This window comes from Perca flavescens, chromosome 9 (genome assembly GCF_004354835.1).
Source record: "Perca flavescens isolate YP-PL-M2 chromosome 9, PFLA_1.0, whole genome shotgun sequence".
Lineage (NCBI taxonomy): Eukaryota > Metazoa > Chordata > Actinopteri > Perciformes > Percidae > Perca > Perca flavescens.
The window spans coordinates 30,147,109-30,173,741 of record NC_041339.1 but is presented as its reverse complement, the minus strand read 5'-3'; the positions used below and the strand labels follow the sequence as shown (position 1 = coordinate 30,173,741).

Genomic DNA, 26,633 nt, shown 5'->3' with positions numbered 1-26,633 from the left:
ACTCGTTTTATTTGGAGCTACCGATGTGCAAATGTTGACAAAGGCAGCAAGTATTAAAACAAATTGAAAATAAATTGTCTGAGGAGAAAACCTAAAGATTTTTCATTTTTATAAATCTATATTTTTGTCAGCCATGCAGTGACAGGATAAGTATGACAAGCATGTTTTGTGTGTGTGATACACTAAATAGTTCAACTTAATATCCTTCAACAACAAATTCATGGTATTTGTTTACTTAATGTGCCTGTATAGTATACTCAGAAATAGGCTAGTTTTACATACCTTGTATATTTGTTTGTGTACATTGTATTTGTTTTTAATGCAAGGCCATCTTGCATTCATGGGAATATATGGCTTTTTGAAACCCACAGATACCCTGCTAAATAACCTTTTCTTAGTCTTTGTCCTAAAAGTTGTTTTTTCTTTCTCTTTCAGTACACAATTTGGAATTTTGTCCCCAAGAATCTGTTTGAGCAGTTCAGAAGGATAGCCAACTTCTATTTTCTTGTTATCTTCCTTGTACAGGTAATGACACTCACAAAAGCACACGCACAATTCTTTGCAGGTACATATTCTCCTCTCAGATGGTGACGAGTCAAGTGCGACCTCAGTTTTCCTAAATACAAATGTGTGTTTGTGAGAGAGTGACTCATCCACTTCTAGGCACCAGTATAGAGACAGGTCTGCTTCTGTATTAAAACAATACACCCACACATTAAATAATACGTGTGTCTTTACAGCCATCCCTAGGCGTTAAGCCTTCACTATGCATCAGTCAACCTGTGCTAACGTAGTTATATATTCAGCCTTCTCTGGATTTATGTGGGCCTATGTAGTGAAGCCAGTGCAGTAGACATGACTCTGTCTAGAAAAGGCTCTCTATGTGTAGAAGTTTCTTAACTGTGTGTGTGTGTGTGTGTGTGTGTGTGTGTGTGTGTGTGTGTGTGTGTGTGTGTGTGTGTGTGTGTGTGTGTGTGTGTGTGTGTGTGTGTGTGTGTGTGTGTGTGTGTGTGTGTGTGTGTGTGTGTGTGTGTGTGTGTGTGTGTGTGTGTGTGTGTGTGTGTGTGTGTGTGTGTGTGTGTGTGTGTGTGAGAACTAGCAGTTAACCTCTGAGGGAAGTTGTAGGTGTTTCCTGTTTAACACATCAGCCCGTACTTCTCTCTGTTGTCTTCCTAGTGCGGTTTCTGAGTCCCTGGTATCATATTCTTTCTGCTGCACTTCCAATGTGTTGAAATCTCTGCAAACTCGTCTCTGTACTTGTCTTTCCAGTTAATGATAGACACCCCAACTTCCCCAGTCACCAGCGGCCTGCCTCTCTTCTTTGTGATCACAGTGACTGCCATTAAACAGGTGAGAACACAAGCACATGATGGCTTCCTCTTTGTTGGGCTGAAAATGAGGAACTGCCATACATGCAGTATTATAGTTTTTTTAATAGTATTGTTTTAATGGGGGACTTCAGATATCCAACTTGTATTCAGTTAAAATTAAATTGATTAGAAAAACCTGAACCATTCCTCTAAATTCTTAAAAGTCACAATGTTAAATTTATTTAAATGTGAAAATGCTGCAGTTGATTCAGGAGGCTTTATTTCTCTAATCAGTGATGAACTTGGCATAGATAATGTTGTGGCAAAAATATGATAAATCTGGTTTTTAATTGAATTATGGGGACATATACAACGTATATCAATGTGATACAGATAAGAGATGTCAGTGTGTCTGCCTGCTGGGAGTCATAGACTTTCTCTGGTCTTAGTGCTTCCAGCAGCTGCCTTCTTCACTCCTACACGTAGACTCTCCCCCCTCATACAGGCGTCAGTTGCTGTGTAGCTGCAGTCATCCACAGATAAGTCTGCTGCGATACAGTCGCTACTAGCCACGATGATATACCATTGAAGCAGTCGCGCTAGTTGCGGATAGTCCACCCAGTGAAAAGTTTTCTCAAAACTGCAAGATCAGCAAAATGACTCCATACAGTGGGAAATCCCCAGAAGAGGTGGTCTTAAGCTTCAAAAGTAGCAAATTGAAGCTTTACACGCATATTCTGAAGGTGGTCATTGGAGAATTTGGCAGGGGGAGGATCTCTCTTTTTTACGATAAAAAGTGGAGTAAGACAAAGGAATCTTTAGCAAGCTTACCGGTACTTGCTCGGGCTTTCTTGTCTGTTGATTTTCTTTCGTGCACATTAAAGCTCTTTTTCTAATCTGATTCCCTTGACTGCTGCGTAACTCTTTTATAACTCTTAAAACTTGCACCTAAAGCGAGTAACGAGGATCATAGAGTGGTCGCGGCGAGCGGTGGAGTTCGCGCCGCTTATCTGGCCTTGAGCTGCGGACACTTCAAATTTAATTCTTCAATATAAAAAACTGTGTTTGGATTAGCTTAAACACCTATTGGGCTCTTCAGTTGATCAGTGACTAGTTGTGCCAGCACCATGTCATCACTGTTGATCAATAATGCTATATCGCTGTACGTGATTGCTTATTGAATGAATTTCTTCATAAGGGCTACGAGGATTGGCTAAGACACAAAGCGGACAACGAGGTGAATGGAGCTCCGGTGTTTGTGGTTCGCAGTGGAAGTCTGGTGCAGACAAGATCCAAGAACATCAGGGTAAGATGGCAAAAACAACACCCTAAGGGAACTTATACCAGTTATTCAAGTTCAAAGCTTTAGACCCTGTTTAAGAACAGGGCTAAAGTACCTAAAAATAGCTTTTACGCAGCTCATAGTCAACAGCCATAAATAACTTAAGCTTGGCTGTTAAATTCCTGGTGCTCATGGTGTGTCTGTAGAGCTAGTCTGTATAATAGGTAATATAAGATGTCAATGAAAAGAACTTTTGTATATGTTACAATTGCAAGAAACTGGTGCATTCATAGTGTCCAACACAAATGTGATGGAACATTTTCTGTGAATGTTGCATTTGTTGTAGTGTTGTATCTACCATAAACCATAAACATTACCCAATTCTTGAACTGTTTGCATATTTACAGCCCACAGTTATCATGAGAGCTGTTTGCATATTTACAGCCCACAGTTATCATGAATATGTCTTGCTGTTACCTTTGCTGTTACTGATGAGTTGTCTGCTGCCTGGTTATGCCTGTTACCTGTGCACACAAATCCTCAGAGCTCAGGCTTCTCAGACACTGTAACAAGTGTGTCCATAGCCAAATCAGTAGTCTGACTCTATGGATGTACACAGCTGGGATAAAGCCTGACATGTCCATCCCCTTCTGAAATCTCCATTATCTGTTTTGCAAGTGCACCATTGCTGCATCTGTGGTGTAGCACCACTCAGGACGGTTGTGAATTGTTAAATACAAACACTTGTTTTTTATAGTTTTAATATCTGCTCTATAAAGTGTGTGTGTGTGTGTGTGTGTGTGTGTGTGTGTGTGTGTGTGTGTGTGTGTGTGTGTGTGTGTGTGTGTGTGTGTGTGTGTGTGTGTGTGTGTGTGTGTGTGTGTGTGTGTGTGTGTGTGTGTGTGTGTGTGTGTGTGTGTGTGTGTGTGTGTGTGTGTGCAGGTGGGGGACATTGTTCGTGTGGCTAAAGACGAGACGTTCCCAGCTGACCTGGCGTTGCTGTCGTCAGATCGTGGAGATGGCACCTGCCACATCACCACAGCCAGCCTCGATGGAGAGACCAACCTAAAGGTAGGTAAAATAGATAGCGACATATCCAGGGATTCAAAACTGCAAACTCCACAAGCCAACTAATGCCAGCCTGTGTGTGTGTTGATCTCTCGGAATAAGTCTTCAAATGGCTTGGATGTGATAATACAACAATCTTAATTTTGTATTTAGAAAGTGCTCTGCTCACCTCTCCTAACCCCCACAGTCTTGCCAGAGGCGTTGTTGCTTAATTGCCTCTCTAATGAGATGCTGCTGCTTCTGTTAGTTTAATTATACAGAATAGTGGCTTTTTGGTGTTGGCCTAGAAATGGGTTTGAACAGTCTTTGCACCATTTGATATCTATATAAATTGCTGTCAGCTGCAGCTGTTTGTACACTGTGCTGTATAGCACAGTAATACTGCAGAAGCACATTCATATCCTTTCTCTTTAGGAATGCCTAAACCCAGCCTGACAAAAATACTGTAGCTACAGTATTATTGGACCAGGTTTATTTGACTATATATATATATATATATATATATATATATATATATATATATATATATATATATATATATATATATATATATATGACAAGTTTGGCAAAAAGAGCTCAGCTGTTTTGTTCAGGGTCAGAATATGTTGGGTGTCAGAGGTTTAGAACAGTGGTCCCAAATGGAGTCGACACAGGGCTGCATTCAAGGATGTGAAGTGAAGGTAACCATGTCAGCTAGTCAAGGCTGCTGACGAGTGTCTCACTGCACCATGCTACTCTCATAGGAGAACAGATTTCGCAGTAGATGCACTGCAGTGTTGCTCTTCCATGTGTTACTCAAACATTCAGTCATTTTTGCAAGTGTGGGTTTGCTTGAATAGGTGATTACCGTAGAGACAGACCTCTCATTCACCCTACTCTGACACTCTCCCTCCTTCGCTTGGTCAGGGTTGAATTGCTGCCTCCTCCCTTGCACAGCAGCTGCAACTGACCAGTTGAACCAGTTATTTTATAAATAAAAAGTGTTTTGTAGATCTATTTGTTCTTTAGTATGATAAACTGTAACGTACATTTGTCCAATTTTGAACAATGCGTCCCATTCATTAGCATTTAACTGTGCGTCTGTATCTAGACTCACTACTCTGTGGCAGAGACAGCAGTGTGTCAGTCGGTGTCCCAACTGGAGTCTCTGCAGGCTGTGGTGGAGTGTCAACAACCGGAAGCCGACCTGTACAGGTAGTTGGCACTTGTGTATACACACACCTTTTAGGATGAGAGCATGAAACGTCCAGTGTAAAGTTTATTTATTTAGCACATTTCATACAACAGGTGTAAACTCAGTGTGCTTGTATATGTGAAGCATGTACAGTAAGCAAAGGATACTCCTGGTAAACACGTTTTAGAACATTAGAAATAAAGATTCTACCTTTTGAATCCTCATATAGAAAAATCTTTATGCTTATTCTTTTATTCTCGATATTCATTTTTAATCGTATAACTGACTAAAGTACAGATGATTTTCACTCACTTTATTTTCTGGGGTCCCCAAAGACCCCTAGAAGTCTCCAGAACCCACTTTAAAAGCCATATGATTAATACATGTTAGAAATGCCCTGCAAGAGATGTGGTATTAAATGGATGATGGGGTGAGATGGCTTCAACGCCTCTTCAAGAACCAATCTTCCGCTCTACTTTAGGATCGATCAGTTTATATTTAGATCAGGCAGTTTGTTTCGGTGGCAGTTTTCGCCCTTCCACTTCTCTTGGTCGCTGTCGCTCTCTATGATGCTATGGTTACTGACCAGCTGCATATACACACACGTTTTACAGTAATCAGGTTATTAAAATGCATGTAAATCCTCAGATTTCCAGATTTAATCCAGTAGCCTGGTTTCATGTGTGCATGTGAACGTAGTTACTGTCTCTCTCACACCACTCAACTAAAATGCCTTTGGCGTTTTCCAGGTTCGTCGGTCGGATTACGGTGACTCAGCATGGAGAGGAGATAGTCAGGTGAGACCAGATTTGTCCAGCTGCTTTGGCTAATAATTAAATTAGTAATTATATGTGTGCTGGATAAGCTGAAGGCACTGCTAAACCGACACCCCCAATAATATGGATACAGGGCCTTCTGATTCATGTACTGCTACCAAGGTTACACCATCAGACAAATAAAATGGGACAGTAGTTGAGGGTAAAACATGACAGCATATCTGTGTGAGCCATAGTTGGTCATGTAATGTGCTTTTAGCAGAGGGTTACAACATGTTACAAAATGACCTGCACACCGGCCTAAAGGGACTAAACTATCTCAGATATGTTATCAGCAGTAGGCTACTATGCCACCAAAAGACAAAAATGAGCAGCAGAATTAAAATGATTAATTGCATATACAGAAGATGTATGAGCCTCATAGATTGTTGTTAAATGTTTATGTCAAGTTCCAACTGTGTCTTGTTTGTGCCCAAATCCTATTACAGCCACATCCATCTTTCTCTGTATTTATGTTATTTTTGTTTGCTTTTGTGTCAGACCGCTGGGTCCAGAAAATTTGCTGCTGCGAGGAGCCAGGTTGAAAAATACCAAAGAGATTTTTGGTGAGTCAATGCAGGTAGAATTAAAATAAATAAATAAATAAAGGATCCTGCAAAAGCAAAACCTCCACCTGAGAGGGGAGCAGCTAGGGGGGTAAATATATTTTTACAATAGGAAAGTTGAGAGAGAAAGACAGGCTCAAGCTCAGGTTGCTTCTGAAATGATTCCAGTGGATGTTGGAAGCATGATAGAGAGGTGTGACACAGCCACGTCGCAGCTGTGATACAGACAAGCCAAGCTCAGTTGACAATATGGGTAGGACAGGCCAATTATCATATGCCTGAGGTTTGATTATGTCAACCCAAGACTAGTGTGTCCGTGTATACTGTTATAATTGGGTGTTATGTTCTCATGACTTCATGTGCAATTCATCAGTAGTATAGTGGTCTAATCACCCATAATCTGGATGTAATACTTCAACCAACTCTGCTGTTGCAGGTGTGGCTGTTTACACAGGAATGGAGTCCAAGATGGCCCTCAACTATAAATGCAAGTCCCAGAAACGCTCTGCAGTAGAGAAGTGAGCATTTTCTGTTGCCTCTCGGTGTAAGCAAAATAGTTTTCAGATGTGCCTAATTTAACACGCAACTTTAAAATATCTTCCTGTGTCAGGTCCATGAACACCTTCCTAATCATCTACCTGGGCATCTTGCTGTTTGAGGCCGTCCTCAGCACTATCTTGAAGTATGCCTGGCAAGCTGAGGACAAATGGGACGAGCCTTTCTACAACCAAAAGACTGAACAGGAGAGAAACAGCAGTCCTGTAAGTCTTCTTCGCGTTAGGCATCAGAATGTATTCTTATTGATTTTCCCTTTGTAAGTGGTGCAGGCTATCAGCCCCAGAGATAAGATGAGGTGAGATTTTAGTCCACATTCCACTTCTGTCTCTTTTGCTTTCCTTTTTCTCCACTATAATGCCCATGCCAAATAATAATGGGCTTTTTCTCCCTACTGCCAATATAAGTTAATAGAGAGAGTTTAGTGAAGATATAACGGTTAGCCCACGCTTGAAACTACATACACACACAGAGTCCTAGAAGGATGCTGGAAGGGCGGTGTTAGTGACTCTAGATTTTGTGACAAGGCTTAAGAGAGGAAATGTCTTTCATGGGGACAGTCTGCTGGCCTATCTGCCTACCTGCCAACACCAATCAGTCAGAGAGAACAGCAGCCTCTATGTATTGAGAGAGAGGGGGAAAAAAAAATCACAGTCCAGTACATTCGCTTCCCTTATACCAGCAACAAATGAATGGCTTTGTTTTTACCTTTAGTATAAATCCTCTGGCCCCATTACAGTCTTTACCCTTTACCAATGACTGCATGTCTCCACATCACAGCTATATACTTTCTCCAGGGAATCTATCGGTCCTTCAAAAGTCTGAACATTTTTTAAATGTAAGGCCTAAAGATTACAATATTCAAGTCCAAAAAAGGAGAAATTGATTTCTTTATTTTGTTAGAGCTCAATTCCAGGTATAACACGTCATATACGTGTCTTTTGTATGGCTGCTGATACTCTCTGTCTGTGGTCCTTTCTCACTCTTCTTTCCTCTCACATGACGTTATTAACTGCATAATGGGAATGAATTGCCCTGCCTGCTTTAATTTAGAAGGATCAGTGATCATTCTGTGCATGGCTGTGTATGTGTATTAAGCAAAAATCTTTTGCAACCTTAATCTTTTCCTCCATTGACCAAATGACGTTGCATTACAACATTGCCAAGTGCATTTCTGTATTTTTCATATCAGATGGAACATGGACAATTTTAGCCGAGTATAAATACAAAAATCATTTGCCACTTGGAAAGTTATTTTAAACAGATCAGATGACAATATTTTTACTTTTAAAGGTTTTGAGGATTCTTTAATTCTTTTACGGACTTCCCATATTTTCATTTTTTGTACCCATCATCCTCCTCAGTTGTTTTTCTCCTCTTGTGTCCGTTTTTTATTAAATTTACTCTATCCTTCTTTAGATCTTGAAATTCATCTCAGACTTCTTGGCATTTCTGGTCCTCTACAACTTCATCATCCCCATCTCGCTCTACGTTACTGTGGAGATGCAAAAGTTCCTGGGCTCCTTTTTCATTGGCTGGGATTTGGACCTTTACCACGAGGAGAGTGACCAGAAAGCTCAGGTCAACACCTCTGACCTCAATGAGGAGCTGGGCCAGGTATGGAATGGAAGTGCAGGAGCACATGCATAGAGCAAAAGATTCATATAACTTTACATCACTCACATACACATTTGCCTGAAAAAAGTTTTGCCGTCAGATATTCTGTAGTATGTGTAGTGTAATGTACATCAAGATTCAATACTTTATTGCCATACAACTCGGTGCAAGTTGCTAGGAATTTGCTTCAGTGTGCTCATGACAGGACATCAACACAATACAACAAAAAAACATAGAGCTAATATATACACACATGGTATCCCACATGGGATCACACTTGACGCAAGCAGATAAAAAAAGGCAGATAAAAAGGGGACACCGATCACTACATACCTGGATGACCGTCCAGGAGGCTAAAATAACAGATGCCAAGTTTAAAGTGACACGTTGCATAGGGATGCATAGCGCAAATCCACAGCTTTGCAATAAATAAATTACCGCTAGTATGGTTGGCATAAAAAGTAGTATTAGAAAACCAGTGTGAAGAGATGTACAATTTATACAGGCACGTTAGGGGAACCTTTTTTCCATGAGGTGATGGTACAAAGATGGAGAGCTGTTTAGAGATTTAATGGCTCTGCAGTATGTTGTATTGCAGTAAATATGCCTATATCATTTATTCATAATTTAAGTGTTAAGTATTAAGGGTGTGACGAGATCTCGTTTTACGAGATCTCGCAAGATTAAAACGTGACGAGACTTCTCGTCGAGGTGAAAAGTTGTCTCGTGAGGCGATGTGATGTCAGCGTGATGGAGCGTGAAATTACTATTGAAGATCCCCCTGCCACTTTTAAATCATTTGTGTGCAAACATTTTGGTTTTCCTGCGGAAATAATAAACGGCGAAAGAGTGACAGACAAGACGAACACAATATGTAAATATTGTAAGAAAAAAATGCCGATACCGCAAGCTAACACGAGCACTATGCAAAAACACTTACAGCACCACCACAGCTCTCTACCAACTACAGCACCCGCGACGAAAACATTAAAAGGCCAAACAACTCTAAAAGCCTTTGCATCTCTGCCACCGGTAAGTGCAAGAGCCACGGCAATAACGAGGGACATAGGCGTTTTCATTGCAGCTGATATGAGGCCATTTTCTGTGGTGGAAAATGTTGGATTTCGGCAACTCCTAAATATCCTTTGCTGTCTCCACTTGCCAAAGCATACCTTTCCATCCCTGCTACCTCAGTTCCAAGTGAGTGTGTTTTTTCTACTGCAGGAGACATAGTTACTGCCCAAAGGTCTCAACTGCTGCCAGAAATAGTCGACATGCTTATATTCTTGAAAAATAACATGACCATATCTTAGGCTGTTCTGTGTAGTTTATCTTATAGAAAAAAATTGTTTCTGTTTGCACTTGTAGTTTTGAGAGAGCAGTACTTTGGTTATTGATACACTTACTGTTTGCATTCAAACATTTTCTGTTGTTTACACATTTATTTTATTTATACTGTTTATTTTTTTATGTTCGATTTGTGGAAAGGAGTTAGATTTCACAGGGCAGAAGCCAGTTGGTAGATTTTATACAAAACATTTTGCAGTGTTTGCATGTCCTTTACTGCATATGATTCATTAAAATAGTAAAAAAAAAAGTTAAATAACATTCATCATTAATAGTTGATTTCAAAAGGCACCTAAATTGTTTTGCATTTTGTGATTTTTTCAGTTGAATAAAAAAACTATTTTCCATTCATATATTTCATCATTGAGGATTTCTTTAAAAAAAATTTTAAAGTCTCGTCTCGTTCTCGTGAACCCAATCTCGTGATGTCTCGTCTCGTGGAGTAAGCGTCTCATCACACCCATATTAAGTATAATATTAAAAGTAATATTTAACCCATAGAATTTCATTCTAATATGATGAAAGGGAACTTGATCTCTGCCTCACCGTTACTACTCAACTACATAATACTAAACTTATGCGTGCATCTTTGTGTTTCTGTTTCCTAGGTGGAGTACGTGTTTACAGATAAGACGGGGACGCTAACAGAAAACGAGATGCACTTCCGTGAGTGTTCAATTAACGGAACCAAGTACCGCGAAGTCAACGGTAAACTGGTACCAGAAGGAATGACTGACGATACACCAGATGGTTCTACACCTCACCTGGTAACTCATATATACTATAGATAGATAGATAGATAGAGAGATAGAGAGATATCTATCTATCTATCTCATAGGTTTAACTGCTCCCATCAAATATGACTTAATTAACTTAGGGACTGCTTTTTACCTCAAGCTATTGAACTAATGCATTTGTTCTATGAAATAGAGATGTGAAAATGCTTATTGTGATACCTGTGATTGCACAGCTAATTGATACGATTTATTGTTCGTGGCAGCATATGCACAAAATGTGCAAACATACAGTGTACACTTTACCCAAATCAGCCAGACTCTGTGACACTGAATCACATCTGACATATTTTTACAATGATATACAGTGTGTCACTCTATAGAATAAGAATTGATGGTGTCTCTTCCTCTCTCGTCCCTCCCTGTTGTCTCTCCACCCAGATCGGTGAGGAATTGTTATTTCTCAAGGCAGTGTCATTGTGTCACACGGTTCAGATCAGCTACGACCAGCCAGACTGCCCGGTTGGAGGAGGAGACCCGTTTTCCCACGCAAACGGTTTCTCTTCCAATCACATGGAATATTACGCCTCTTCACCGGACGAGAAAGCTTTAGTAGAGGCCACAAAGAGGTAAGGTTACATTAGAGCTTCTTCAAGAGACTTCTCTTATTTAAATTTAGTGCATAGGTTGAAGAACCTGCTAAGCTAGTTGATTAATGCAAGTGCAATGGTGCATGCAATGCTCCTGCCCTGTCCCCGCTGTTTCTACCAACCATCACTTCTTAAACCTGTTTGACACAGAAAATTAGAAGCAGCTGTATTCCTTTGGTTGTAGTATTGGCATTACTGTTGTTAGGCCACTGTGTCTGGACGACGTTGTAGGGGTGCCACAGATTATTTTGACGTGGGAGATTTAGGGACATAAATCTGTTGTCTAATTATCCAGCGTTAACAGTCACTGCTATATTTATGACACACACCTATAGCTTGAACAAATCAACAGCTGAAATTTGAATTGAGCGTAGAAATACAGTAGTCGGTCAAAGGTGAGCTTGAGAGAAGGAAATAAGTGCTTGAGAAAACTTGCCCCGTAGTGTGTATTATGGCAACATGCAGTACTTCCAGAAGAGCGTGTGTGCGCGTGTGTGCGCGTGTGTGAGCGTGTGTGAGCGTGTGTGAGCGTGTGTGAGCGTGTGTGAGCGTGTGTGCGTGTGTGTGTGTGTGTGTGTGTGTGTGTGTGTGTGTGTGTGTGTGTGTGTGTGTGTGTGTGTGTGTGTGTGTGTGTGTGTGTGTGTGTGTGTGTGTGTGTGTGTGTGTGTGTGTGTGTGTGTGTGTACTCAGGTAATGTGTAAATTCAAGTCTTTAGTGTGTCCAATGATGCAAGGAAACAAAACACCATAAAGCACTGTATATATAATATATCTGCCATTTCTTGACCATTGCACCAATATGAATCCTGGCTGTTGACATTTTAAATTCTACCTGTTCTGACTGTGTCAGCTGCTAAGGGACATTGAAATCCTTGGAGGACGTGGAGGTTAAATAGAAAGGGGCACTTACTCTCTTGTTCATTTTATTGTCACAGAAATATAGAACAGGCAGCCATTTAATGTTCAGGGAGTGGTAGAAAACCCTCAAGCATGTCTGTGTGGAAAATGGCTCAGAAGGGGAAAGAACATTAATTGAAAGTGACCATGTGCTACTATACTGTTTGATAAATGGGGGAGCTACAACAATTCTCTAGTTCTACAGGAAAACAATGGTAAACTGACTATTAAGAATTGTGGCTGTGTAGCGCTCATCTAAATTGTCAGACTGTGTTGTTTTACAAAACTTTCAGGCTTCATGGTATGTGGAGTCAGTTATCCTGGCCAATTTAGTTTTCATACCATCAAATTTATTTTGTCGAGCTGTGAAGGGCTGCACCCATGACTAGGGCTGTCAACGAATATTCTAAATTTGAATATATATTCAAATAGTTTTTAAAAAACAAATTTCGAAGGTGAAAATTAATATTCGAATAAAAAAAAAAAAAAGAAAATGTGGAAAAAAACGCTCGCGGTAGCAGAGGCTGTCTGGCTATCTGCTTTGCTAGCGCGCCTGAAAGCCGTTACATACTGGACGCAGCCCAGCTGGCGCATACAAATGTGACATCATGAGATCGCCGTGAATATTTATACCTGCGCTGGTGCTCGCGACACTAGCTGCAGTCTTCTCCTGAACAGCGGTGGCGCTAATGAGCAAATGCTACAGACGATGCTCTTTCTACGGACTAGAAGAAGAAGACAAACAACGGCAGAACTGGCAGCAGCATTGCCGTCAATGCTTCGATTTGATTCAATGACCTACTTCGTCGGATCAAGCCTTTCATTCACCATAAAAGATCTCATTTGAACTGAAAGGAGACAGTTGGAACTATAACCTCAATAATCACTCGTAAATATAACACTCCGTTAATGTTACAACACAATTTAACAAGGAGGACCTACATTTTATCACCTTGTTTGGAGTCTTGGTCATGTATTTGTTCACCTGCATTTCTGTAGGATGTGCCACCTTTTTCCCCACAGTAAAGACACATGTCATAAACTGTAAGCACCGTCCCTCCATGAACCTGAGGAGGATTAATAACTGAGGAGGGTATCATTTTCGTTGTGGTGCAACAGGGAGCACAAGCTGTGCTCCTCCCACTGTTTGCTATTTTCCTGACCTTGAAATTTGCCTTGCCTGTACAGATACGAGTAGAAGTGCAAACTGAAAAAATGAGGCAGTGCAAAGCGAGTAAGCTGTATTTTGGTAGACACCGGGTCTCAGATGTTATGCTCAAAATAGACGTCTCGGAACCATGTTGGTTTCTGCGGCACCGTCACTGTCAGTCCTATGATTTTATCAACTAGTGCAAACTAAATGCTTGGAGCAAATGCACAGCAATATCCTAATAATGCTTAAAATGTAATGTTTATTTATTTATGTGTGTGTGTCTGTATGTGTGTGTGTATATATATATATATATATATATATATATATATATATATATATATATATATATATATATATATATAAATAAATTGATCACTCAATATAGAAAATATTAACAATCTATAATGTAACCATTTACAACATGAAATCCAGTAGAATAAAAACTGAAATAGCATGGGACTGATGCGATCATATCAGCGGCATCATCAACATTTTTTATTGTGCATTTTAATCATCATTGTACAAATGATAAAAATACAGATCGAAACTGTAATGGCAAAATTACATTTAAGCACAATTCCTTATATTTTTATGTTTAATTCATACTTCACTTCTCTCACAAATGCTGAAAGAGTTTATCTCATTTTCCACATGTAGATTTTGATTCTAACTTTGTGAGACATCCAGTCTGGAACATTTTGTGAGCTCTGTTTGCCTGAACCGATAAAGGTACAAGCTCTCCCCAAAACTATCAAACGGGGGGGTGAAAGTCATACAGGGAGGAGGAGGTGAGGTATTTCTCTGATTGTCTTCACGTGTATCAGATTGCCTGTCAAAATTGTAGCGTCATAATAATCTAAGTGCGTGTGTGCTGTCACTCTGAAGATGCATATAAGCCTAGTGTTCTTGTTCACTCGTTTGAGAAACTGACTCCACACTGGGCTGCGGCCTTTTGTGAAATCATGTTGATCCTATATTTGCAAATATATCTTTTTTAATAAAATACAAAAACCCAACTTGGTTTCAGTCTCAGTCTGTCTTATTTGTTTCAATTTACTAAACTCTGAAAACTCTTCCCCCTGCTGCAAAGGAAACTTCCATAACAAAACACACCTGCCTTTGGCTACAGATTTGTGGTCCTGTGTTTGCACGTCGTGTTACTTCATCCACTATCATTTCCCAAAAGAAGTGTATTTTCATTGGTTGAGCTGTTGTTGTCATGCTTCACAGTGACTGGCTCAGCTGTTTCAGAGTGATGAGACCAGGGATGTGACTGGCTGAGAGCGTATTTATTAATCACTGCACCTGATTTGTATTCCACCTCACTCAGACCTTTTGAACTTGGTGCTGCTGCACATACATGAACCAAAACAGCAGGTGTGCTTGGAGACTATACAGTCTCAAGACCTACCATTTTGCAATTATCATTAAAATAGGGCCCTGAGTGGTTAGAGGGGAGTGCTATAGCTACAAGTTAGAGCATTTATCGCCCTCTTTAAAGGTCCCATGACATGGTGCTCTTTGGATGCTTTTATATAGACCTTAGTGGTAGAGGTGTAAGATGTATCGACTCAATATCGTTATCGTGATATCACGTTGCGCGATGATATACCGAAAGTCTCACGATAATTATGCGATATTTTGTTTGCGTTGCATCCCGCCCGACATGTACCCAAAGAGTATAGAAGCAACAAGAGGCAAAACTCAATAGAACATTGTGTTGCATTCAGTCCAAGATCACGGAGCTGCACTCAATAGACTCTTCTTTTGCAAGCTGCAGCACAACGTTCTATTGAGTTTTGCCTCTTGTTACATCTACACTCTTTGATGCACCTCTCGAAAAATACACATCACTTGGTAGCGTTGCATTTCCCCCGACTCATTTCCTGGTTCTCCTTCTCCATAGACAACATGAAATCAAGGAGAGGGTTAACTATTCATGCTCCAGATTTCCCACCGTGGTCAGAAAGAACAGGGGAGACACTTTGTTTCTCTCAATTTAGCGTTAGAGTCGCTACTCACTCCGAAGAAAATCGCCGTCACTCTCTCACTTCTTCCCCGCTCCACCACACACACACACACACACACACACACACACACACACACAGGCTGGCTCGACACACACCAGCGGAGAAGTATAAACATCAGCTGCTTGGGGCGCCTTATTTAGTTGCCACTTAAACACCTGCGCTTCTCTCTGATTCTCCGAAACGGACATTAGAGGGAACTGAAACATCGGCGCACGGGACACTAGTTAACACTACACCTGACAGCAGGTAACGTTAGCCTAATGTTAGCTAAGCACGGTTAAAATGCTGACAGCTAAACGGTGTAAAAGTGTGTCTGTATTTCACTGGAGAGAACTGTAACACCAGACTGTAGCTGCCATTGTCTGAAAAACACAGACTCAGCCCACAGTCACATTAGCTACAAAAGAGAGCGACATGCACTCGCTTGTGGGCGCTCCTGGGCGTGCCTAGCCTACTCCTGGTTGCTTGGCAACAGTAAACAGAAATTCTCTGGTGCTACCTTCAAGCACGTCTTAAAAGTTACTTCAGAAGTATTAAGTCCCAAGAACCATGTTTTTGGATTTAAAAGTATTTATTTCTCTAACTGTGACCATTTCCTTCTCGGGGGTGGGGGGTAGAGATGTGTCACCTTTTTCAGCCTTCATGTATGAAATCTATTTTGATGCGTTTTCCCGTAACTTTGGTAATTTTACATGTTTCAAAATATTTAAATTAATATTGATATCGCAATATTCATTATCAATATCGCAATATCAAATTTTTTCAATATCGTGACCCCTACTTAGTGGTCCCCTAATACTGTATCTGAAGTCTCTTTCCCAAAATTCAGCCTGGGTGCAGAATTACAGCCACTAGAGCCAGTCCCACAATGAGCTTTCCTAAGCATGTGCCATTTCTGTGTCTGTAGCTATTGAGGAGGAGAGAGGGGGGGGCAAGGTGGAGGGTGGGGGTGTGGCCTTGACCAACTGCCACTTTGCTCGTTTGAAAGCCACGATGTCTCTCTCTCACATGGGTGGGCTAAATTCTCTGGACGGGCAAAGCAGAGAAAGGGGAGGTAACCTTGCTCCTTATGACCTCATAAGGAGCAGATTCCAGATCGGCCCATCTGAGCTTTCATTTTCTCAAAGGCAGAGCAGGATACCCAGGGCTCGGTTTACACCTATCACCATTTCTAGCCACTGGGGGACCATAGGCAGGCTGGGGGAACTCCTCAAAGTGAAATGTTCATGCCATGGGACCTTTTTTAAAGCCTTCCAAACTCCAAATTGGATTATCGCCCAATTTCCATTTTCCAAAGAATTCCAGGTTTAACTGCGGTCTGTTTTTCCTCAGGATCGGAGTGACCTTCACTCGCAGCAGTGGAGATACCATGGAGATCAAAACATTTGGCAAATCAGAGAAGTACGTCTAATCCTGTGAATCTCTTAAACAACAAATACCCATGCAATAAAAACATGACCTCTAGACTGCAGACAAACCGTTGTGTAAGCTACCTGTGAAAAAAGAAATGGTCATGTCTGTCCTGTGAGGTCAACACGAGTGTCTCTTTGCTCTCAGATACAAACTGCTCCATGTGTTAGAGTTTGATTCTGACCGCAGGAGGATGAGCGTCATACTGCAGACTCCCTCAGGTAATTCCACCTTACACAATATGTTTAGCATTGTTAACAAAATATTGACCGCAGCAATTTACGATCAAAACTTGATCATGTTGATCTTATGGTCAAACAGAAGACTGGAGATCAAAAAGCATGACAGGCTAACTATAAAAGCTAATAAGACAAGACATTTTTTTAAATTTAAAATACATTAAAATGGTTTGAGTGGAAATGAATATGTTAAGGCTTTTCATGAGTTAATTTTGTGTACAAATGTACAGTTTTTAATTATATTTTTATAGTATTTTCTCAAAAGTATATGTATTTTTTTTTTCTTTCTATATGTGTTGACTTTCAAGGAGGCCAAGTGCTATTCAGCAAGGGTGCAGAGTCGGCCATCTTGCCTTTCACTACCAGTGGAGAGATAGAAAAGACGAGACTGCATGTTGACGAATTTGCCTTGGTGAGAAATGAAGAAGAAAAAAATGCAAAAGATTTTTGAAATGTGTGTGTTGTCTCAATAGGTTCTCCAGTGTGGAGTGGTCAGCTAACTCGCATCATACATGTTTCAGAACATTTTCTCTGAATGTGCGGACAATCTGTAGTCAAAGGAGTTGCTGATATGTTCGCTACACTTGATCAACTTACATATCTTATTCTTTTAGATTAAATGTACTTCATTTTGTGGTAAATCATAATCTACCGGTGACAGTCTGTTAAGTTAATATCGCTATCAATATTCGTATTTTACCCATACGACGGAGAGTAGACAAGCAGACCTTTGAGACACATTAAATAAACTCAATATAACACATTTTGCCACAAAATATTATCCTCAATCTTATAATGAAACCTTCAAATATCCGACTCTGTATTGCCTCTTGGTCCATGTGTTCAGAAATGCATGTCTCTGTGAGCGTAGGCCTGGCATTTCCCAGCATTGAAGTGATTACTTTTGGCTCTGTTGCTCTGTGTTCCATTAGACTGTAAATTCGTCACCACAACAGCCACAAACGCACACACAAATCCGCCCCCCACATCATGTCATCGGACGTCAGTACCCAGGAGTCAGTGCTCTGGACTGGGTTGATTTGTGGTCGTCTACCCCTCAGGCTGGTTCCGTGATTTTAAAGCCAGACTCCATTAATTTGTTTTTCTGTTCTTTCTCTCTCTGCTTCCATATTTCTCACTTTTCATTCTCTTCTTCTCCTACCCTTCTTGACTTTCTCACATTTACCCCCTCCTTGTTTTTTCATTTTTACATTTATCATTTCATATCAACATCTTTCTCCTCCTCTTAAATGTTCTTCTCTCTTCTTTTCATTTCATATTTCTTATATTCTGACTCGTGTCTGCTGTTTATTCTCTACCCACCACCCACCCTGCTCCTCCGACTGTAGAAAGGTCTGCGAACCTTGGTTGTAGCGTGTCGCCACTTCAGCCCAGAGGAGTACATTGATGTGGACAGGCATCTGAACGCTGCCCGCACTGCGCTGCAGCAGAGGGAGGAGAGGCTACAGGAGGCCTTCAGCTACATCGAGAGAGACCTGCATCTGCTGGGAGCAACGGGGGTTGAGGACAAGTATGGAGACAAACAAATACATTTGAATATATTGGTGTTACCCCTCCTGAAAACCTGTTCCCATCCTCTTATGCATATTATGTCTTTGACATCAAATAGAAATCTTATAAGTTCATTCCAACCAGAAGGAGTATCACAATGTAGTGTTGGATTTGTTTAGGTTACCCTGTTTGCTCGCCTCTAATATAGTTATGTATGTACAATCTGTATTAACTGATGCATACAGTAGGAAGAAGTTGATTCAAAATCAAGAGTTGCTGCCTTTTGAGTACAGTATGGCTACTGGCTTTACATTTAAAGCCACTAAATGGTATAGGTGATTAACTATCATCTGAAATTCACTTCAACTGCCCAATTACAATGATATCCAACATACATTATGATGTCAAATGATGTAACACACATGCTTTGTTATCATGTGTTGCCATAGGCAGTGAGTAAATAACATAGTTACTGTTAGGATGAAACGTATGTTTTATTTCCACATGGTTGGCTATGTAATGTGGCTCTAGATTGACGTTTTAGTGGCTCCTGTGCATTTAAAGCCACGCAAACAGCATGGCTGTATGGATGGCAATATTGGTCTGAAGGTTGGTCAGTCCTCCACTTTGGGGCCAGACTGAAATATCTCAACAACTATTGGATAGATAGTCATGAATTTGGTGGACATTTATCAGGACTGGCCTACTGACTTTGGTGATCTTCTGGCTTTTCTGCTAACCACACCAACAGGGTGACTTTTTTTGTGAAATGTCTTGACAGCTATTGGATTGATTGCCATGAAATTGGGTTCAGGCAGTCTAGATCCCCAGAAGATAAATCTTAATAACTGTGATCCTTTGATTTTTCCTCTAGTGCCATTGTCAGTTCAGCATTTTAATTTGTCCAATACTTTGGTTTATGACCAGACCATCAAAACTAATTACAATCTCATTGGCCTCAGCTGCACTTTGTGTTTGGTGCTAATTAGCAAAAGTTAGCTGCTAGCTTGGCTGTAGACTTAGTCTACTAGAAAATCTAGCTAACAGATTTTTGACCATACCCTCAATGAAGATGGGAGTTGCTTGTAGCTAGAGAAGTAAAAAATATACAATCAAACTAAAGATTATCATGTTACAGTAAATAACCGTTAAAGCTACGTGAATTAAAAATAGTTTGACTTCAGAGAAAATCTGGGGCATCCTAAAACAGTAAGAAACGCATGTAGTGTAGGCGGGAGAATCTTCAACAAACAAACAAAATGTATAGTCAGCGGGGAGAAAAGACTCATCACGTCATTTAGCCTCTCTGGAACTAATGTTGATAAGTGATTGCATCCGCTCACCATCTGTTCCTCACATAAGCCTCTCCCTTCTCCCTCTCTGTTTATCTCTCTCTTTTTTTTCTTTCTTTCTTCCGTGCTGTATCTGTATCTGGAATGAATTCCTCCTCAGGCACACATGGTCACAATCAAAAGATATCCTCTATAATAGAAGATAAGACAAGAATTTCTCTCTGTTTTGAGCCAAATATGAATAGCATTACGCTGACAGGCATGGCCTTGTTAGATCATATTCATAATATTTTAACCTCTTTAGGAGTATTAAAGGTCCCATGACATGGTGCTTTTTGGATGCTTTTATATAGACCTTAGTGGTCCCCTAATACTGTATCTGAAGTCTCTTTCCCGAAATTCAGCCTTGGTGCAGAATTACAGCCACTAGAGCCACAATGAGCTTTCCTTAGTATGTGCCATTTCTGTGTCTGAGGAGGAGAGTGGGAGGGGGAAGGTGGAGGGTGGGGGTGTGGCCTTGACCAACTGCCACTTTGCTCGTTTGAAAGCCATGATGTCTCTCTCTCTCATGGGTGGGCCAAATTCTCTGGGCGGGCAAAGCAGAGAAAGGGGAGGTAACCCAAAGATTCCAGATCGGCCCATCTGAGCTTTCATTTTCTCAAAGGCAGAGCAGGATACCCAGGGCTCGGTTTACACCTATCACCATTTCTAGCCACTGGGGGACCATATGCAGGCTGGGGGAACGCATATTAATGTTAAAAAACCTCATAAAGTGAAATTTTCATGCCATGGGACTTTGAACTGTGGTTAGAAATAGGATAATATTATTTAAAACATCAGTGCTGCCCAATTTCAAGTCAGTTTTTTACCCTCCATCTCCTCATCAAACATGGATAACATGCAACCATGGATGCCAGGAGCCTTTAGTTTCACAGTCAACTCTGTGACTCCCTATTTATTGAACTATAGTGAATGAGATTTATTTTTGGTGTGCTTGTTTGTTTTTGAAGCAGGTTTGTCCATACTCACAGACTTCACCTCTCTATTAAAAGGAGCTTTAAGAAATGTAGAGTTCTTGTCAATCCCCAAATAGGTGTATTGAATTACTAACAAACCTCTGTGGCTTGACCACACTACAACCAGAGCAATAAAACACCAGGTTTAAAAGCCAGCTAGCTTCATCACCCAAACCACAACAAGTCTAAAACAACATTTAGTATATGTTAACCTGGGAATTGATTTAATGTAATTATATATAGGGATCACTGGACCGTTGCATATACAGCACATGGTTTATCTTCTTTCCCTCCCTTGTTTCTCTCAGGCTCCAAGACAAAGTCCAGGAGACCATTGAGGCTCTGCGGCTGGCAGGGATCAAAGTATGGGTGCTGACAGGGGACAAACATGAGACAGCAGTCAGTGTCAGCCTGTCCTGTGGCCACTTCCACAGGACCATGAATATCCTGGAGCTTCTGCAACAACGTTCTGATAACGAGTGTGCTGAGCAGCTCCGCAGATTGGCCAGGAGGTGAGTGTGTTTGTGATTTTACTTTTGACTAAAGAATACAGTGGCACTCATAAGTTTATGAATCCATGCTAAAGTTGACTAAAAAGATGAATAAAAAAAATCTTTTGAAAGTTGATCTTAATGCCTTAATTTAAAAAATGAGGAAAAATCCAACCTTTAAGGTACATTTTCTTTGTGAATGAATAATGTATCGTAAATAAATAAATGATCTTCCTTAAAGGACAATTCCGGCGCAAAACGAACCTAGGGGTTATTTGAAACCAGTCATGACTAGTCGAAAAACGAGCGCCGTGCGAATTAGTCTGAGATTCCCTTACTGTCTATGGAGATTCCACGTTGCACGGCGTTCGACTAGTCATGACTGGTTTCCAAGATGGCTCCTGCAAGTAAATCTGAACGCGACCGTCTTTATAATCTATGTTTTTAATAAACTATCTGCACACTTACAATGTTGTCAATGCTTCGGTTCACATTTAGGGACCCTCATTATGCTAACGTTATGGTGTGGTGATATTTCAAGCCTTTTTAGTGGTATTAAATAACGATTTAATTTGAGTGTCCCCATGCCCCAAATACTAGCATTGTAAGCTAACCAGCGGTCCGCGGTAGCATTGTCAAAGCTCCAAACTCATTCGATTAGCATGAAAACATGTCCCAGAGAGCGACAGAGTAGGTACACATCAGTTAATAACCCCTAGGTTCGTTTGCGCTGGAATTGTCCTTTAAAATACAGGGGGCATAAGTAAGTACACCCCTATGTTAAATTCCCATAGAAGCAGGCAGATTTTTAAAGGCCAATAAATTTCATGGATCCACTATGCATCCTGATAAAGTTCCCTTGGCCTTTGGAATTAAAGTAGCCCCAAATCATCACATACCCTTCACCATACCTAGATATTGGCATGGTTTTATTTCAGTTAACCTAATAGCTGGTTTGATTTGCATTCAGAGATGATTTTATGGAAAGTACCCCATGCCAATCTCTAGATATGGTGAAGGTCAAGTGATGATGTGGGGCTATTTTAATTCCAAAGGCCAAAGGAACTTTATCAGGATGCATAGTATCCTGGATCCATGAAATTTATTGGCCTTTAAAAATAAAAATCTGCCTGCCTCTATGGGAATTTAACATAGCGGTGCGTATACTTATTTATTTTAAGGAAGAACATTTATTTATTTACGATACATTATTTATTCACAAACAAAATTGGTGTCCTTTTCCTAATTTTTTAAATTAAGGCATTAAGATCAATTTCCAAAACATGGATTTTTTTTATTCCTCTTTTTAGTCAACTTTAGCATGGGTTCATAAACTTGTGAGTGCCTCTGTATATACGTCTTAAAATGCATTCAGCCTTAACATTGAAGCTCATTAACTGTTACATTAATAGTTTGGTCTTAATCGTATACCATTCATTTGATTGATGTCCCGTTGTTACCGTCTACAACAGCGTAAAACTGTCTGGACCTTAATTTGTTGTCATGTTTTTATGATTTATATAAAACTTTAGATTACTGTACTGTTTTCTAGAGGCCAGTTTCTGCAAGAAAATTAAGAAGTAGGCAGGCTGAAAATGCAACCAGGCATCAGCTTTTGGTTGCCGAAATTGACAATACGGATGCCATGTTTTAAACTGCCTATATTTGGAGCAATTAATTTCTTATGTAACTATACCACACATTTTAATAATGAAACAATGAGAGAATGGATTGCGATATAATTTCCCATCCCTCTCAAATAGGGGTACAACGGATCACAAAACTCACGGATTGGATCACGGTTTTAACTCACGGAGCGGATAAATTTTCTGATCAGCACAAAAAAGGGGGGAATTTTAAATTATTAAAACTTTTAACAATAATTACTTATTTCACCAGTTAATTGCCGTTAAATGACAAAAACAGATGAGAAAAGGGTAACGCAACCTTTATTCACATCTGTGAAAAGTTTGTGTCTTTTAGCACATAGCTTTAGCGGCAGACTGTTGTATGTCCTGGTGTAACGTGTTATTAGTGTTAACTAGCGTGACATGCAGCGATGCTTCTGTTACCTTTTTAACATCTGTTTCGGAGCATCAGAGAGCAGCGCAGACATTTAGGTGGCACCGTAATGAGGCACCAAAATCCGCATTGCTATTCCGTCCGGTAGATACTGGGCACTTGTGCCATATTAGCACCGGATTTTAACATGCGCCGTTAACGTGAACAGAAAATTGCGTTGCATGTATCTTTTCACGGAAAACGGGCGTGTGTGGAAAGCGGTCGCCAACAGCTGAAATGTTGTGTTGCGCACGAACGTGGCTAGTGTTAAAACTTAACAGAAACAACCAAGAATAATATTGACTTCTTTTGAAATAAGGTTTTCCAGTTTTGTAAGTTTTGATTTGTTAATATACATAAACACCAATATTGAATAGGTGGTTACCAAAGGGGGCAACCAGAGGCCACAAAACAGTTGCCAATTGACTCAATCTGGTTGCCAAGGGCAACCGTTACTGTCGAGGTTCTCTTAATACATCCATGCTGTGGAGCCCTGGAAGGTTGTGGGCAAGAAGGAACACCCATTGCAGTAGTGACTGTAGTGGTGTTTCTTTGTATGCTTGTTTCCAATATAGTCTAGCTCTGAAACTGGACCTAAATATTTAAATTCCCTATTTAGGTCCTATAACATACTTTGCATCAAAAAAAAGGATGAGGTTGTCTGAGCTATAAAAAAAAAATGCTCCTAAGTGATTAATCTTTAAAATACAAACTTTCTATACAAAAGTAGAATCTATCTGTAACAAATGCATATTGAACAACACATCAATGTACTAAGAGATAATGTGCTGCTGAATGGACTAACAGTAAAATCTAATATAGCATTAGATCGTAGTACTTGGTACTAGGTATTTCCGCTCCTGTCCTTTTATCTACTCAAGTTCTGTTCTTTTCTAACTCTCTCTTCTTCATTTTTTCCCAGGATAAAAGAGGACCATGTTATACAGCACGGATTAGTTGTGGATGGGGCCAGTCTGTCCCTAGCGTTGAGGGAACATGAGAAGCTCTTTATGGAAGTGTGTAAAAACTGCTCAGCTGTGCTGTGCTGCCGTATGGCCCCGCTGCAGAAAGCTAAGGTACCAGTCCTCTGCCACACACGCACACGCACACACAAATACTAATACATTGCCCTTATGTCCAGATGTCAATGTTACTATCTTCTGTCCAGGTGGTGCGTCTTTTTAAAACCTCCCCAGAGAAACCCATCACACTGGCTATTGGGGATGGAGCCAATGATGTCAGTATGATACAGGAAGCTCACGTGGGCATAGGTAAACACACACACACACACACACACACACACACACACACACACACACACACACACACACACACACACACACACACACACACACACACACAGTATAAGTCTTAAATTGTATTCTGCTGTGTATCCTCCAATATATGTCTGTTCATGCGTCTCCAGGTATCATGGGAAAGGAGGGTCGTCAGGCCGTGAGAAACAGTGACTATGCAATTGCCAGATTTAAGTTCCTGGCTAAACTTTTGCTGGTCCACGGTCACTTCTACTACATTCGAATAGCTACGCTTGTACAGTACTTTTTCTACAAGGTAAGTAAATAAACTTTATTTGCAAATGCTTTTACGAATAATCCAGTGTTTTTGAAAAGTGCTACATAAATTAAGGTCTAAAGCACTTTTAAAAACACTGGACTCGCTCATCTTAATTTCTTAATTCAAATGCATTCCTTGTCCAAGTCAACAAGACTGTTTGGGCATGTAACCTTTCACTGCAATGTTTTTAATGTTTTGTTCCTTCACTCTGTTTTTTCTAGAATGTGTGTTTTATCACGCCGCAGTTTTTATACCAGTTCTTCTGTCTGTTTTCGCAACAAGTAAGTATCTTTATCTCTCCACTCGCTCATATGTCATCGTAGATTTTTTTTTTTTTTTTTTTTTTTGTGGTTTTTATGTTGCACAGTCTGTCATTGACATCACATAATGCATTTTTAACGATACCGAAGGTTTCTTTCCGCTCATCCCACTTGGGATGCGGCAGTTTGATTAACATTTTTTTATTTGATATTCTTTTATAAGTTTCAAAATGCTCCAAAAGCCAGAACTTCATTGAGATTCAGTCATACATTTTACTCAATGTGTGCAGCCATTAAAAGTTGTGTTAACATTTAAATAGTGAAACTAGCCTTTTGCATTTAAACTACTCTAATGTTCCCAGCTTTAGGACTTATGTTAAATGATTTATCAAACTATAATTTACATTAAGTCTGTTGCTAAAGTTTATAAAGGTAATTACTTTGGTCCTAGACAAAAATGACATCTGCCCTCAGAAATGTCTGCCGTTCTTTTTTGCCTGTGTATCTGACACTGATTAAGCTCTGGGCCTGTTTTGTTTAAGTTAGGTTAGATGACTTGCATCTGTCAGTTTCAGCTAATAGATTGGCGTTAAGTGAAATGCTGTCTCTGTCCATCCCAGACTCTGTACGACAGTGTTTATCTGACACTGTACAACATCTGCTTCACCTCGCTGCCCATCCTGGTGTACAGTCTGTTTGAACAGCTGGTCCATCCACACGTACTGCAGAATAAACCTGGCCTGTACAGGTACGTTTACATGTAATCTGAAGGTGCACACTTAACAAATTAGCCGTTTGTGGGACACTTTTATATATAACATTTTAAGTAAAGTTAAGCAGAACATAGTTTGAGTTTGTTGCCATCTGCATACTATTTGGTCATTCATTAAAAAAAAAAAAAAAATGTAACTATCAACTTATTCATCACAGTGAAGCATGACCGTGTGGTTTGATACAGTATATCCTTTAAGAAATTAAAAACTGTTTGTATCCTACAGGGACATCAGCAAGAACTCCCTGCTGTCTTTCCGGACGTTCCTGTACTGGACTCTGTTGGGTTTCTGTCACGCCTTCATCTTCTTCTTCGGATCGTACATACTGATGGGAGAGGACACCACGCTTATGGGCAATGGACAGGTGTGTGTGTGCGTGCGCGATGTACAGTTTGTTCATAGTAAAATTCCTAGAAAAGAAATTGTCCTGCTGAGAGGATTTTCCAAAACCATTTTAGGTAATGAATAGTTGGTTAGAAAGAAATGTGTGTGCATGTTATGATGAGGTATTGTTATTGATGGGTCTAGTTTCCTGCAGGTCTTTCTTCAGTCACTCCTTCCCTTAATGTTGCAATTCTCTTATCGGTTTCTTCCTCATTCTGTGTTTTTGTTTAACAGCCTTGTATACAGTCTGTTTGTCTCTAGTACTTTGCCAGCATGTATGTCATTCACTTGTTGATGAGTAAGTTTTAGTCATTTGACCTTTTTTTTCTTATCATATCTTCTGTGTCTTTGGTTCTTCACCAAATCTGTTCCCTTACCTTTTCTTTCCTGCTGCATATCTTTGCTGTATGTCTCTCCGTTTGA

General features: G+C 40.2%; 1 protein-coding gene across 2 annotated transcripts in view; it reads left to right on the top strand.

The window, feature by feature from the left end:
• The window catches only part of atp11b (ATPase phospholipid transporting 11B), a 59,158-nt gene that overhangs the window by 12,749 nt on the left and 19,776 nt on the right, over positions 1-26,633 (top strand). For both annotated transcript variants that reach the window (XM_028587959.1, XM_028587960.1), the window contains exons 3-25: positions 436-525; positions 1,270-1,350; positions 2,509-2,616; positions 3,535-3,663; positions 4,751-4,854; positions 5,584-5,631; positions 6,151-6,215; positions 6,652-6,733; positions 6,826-6,976; positions 8,190-8,387; positions 10,343-10,501; positions 10,910-11,097; positions 16,530-16,598; positions 16,755-16,828; positions 17,155-17,258; positions 18,196-18,377; positions 20,975-21,178; positions 24,141-24,294; positions 24,387-24,489; positions 24,645-24,790; positions 25,015-25,074; positions 25,674-25,801; positions 26,052-26,190. In XM_028587959.1, the coding sequence (XP_028443760.1) occupies positions 436-525; positions 1,270-1,350; positions 2,509-2,616; positions 3,535-3,663; positions 4,751-4,854; positions 5,584-5,631; positions 6,151-6,215; positions 6,652-6,733; positions 6,826-6,976; positions 8,190-8,387; positions 10,343-10,501; positions 10,910-11,097; positions 16,530-16,598; positions 16,755-16,828; positions 17,155-17,258; positions 18,196-18,377; positions 20,975-21,178; positions 24,141-24,294; positions 24,387-24,489; positions 24,645-24,790; positions 25,015-25,074; positions 25,674-25,801; positions 26,052-26,190 (2,766 nt within the window). The remainder of the gene's footprint in view (positions 1-435; positions 526-1,269; positions 1,351-2,508; positions 2,617-3,534; positions 3,664-4,750; positions 4,855-5,583; positions 5,632-6,150; positions 6,216-6,651; positions 6,734-6,825; positions 6,977-8,189; positions 8,388-10,342; positions 10,502-10,909; positions 11,098-16,529; positions 16,599-16,754; positions 16,829-17,154; positions 17,259-18,195; positions 18,378-20,974; positions 21,179-24,140; positions 24,295-24,386; positions 24,490-24,644; positions 24,791-25,014; positions 25,075-25,673; positions 25,802-26,051; positions 26,191-26,633) is intronic.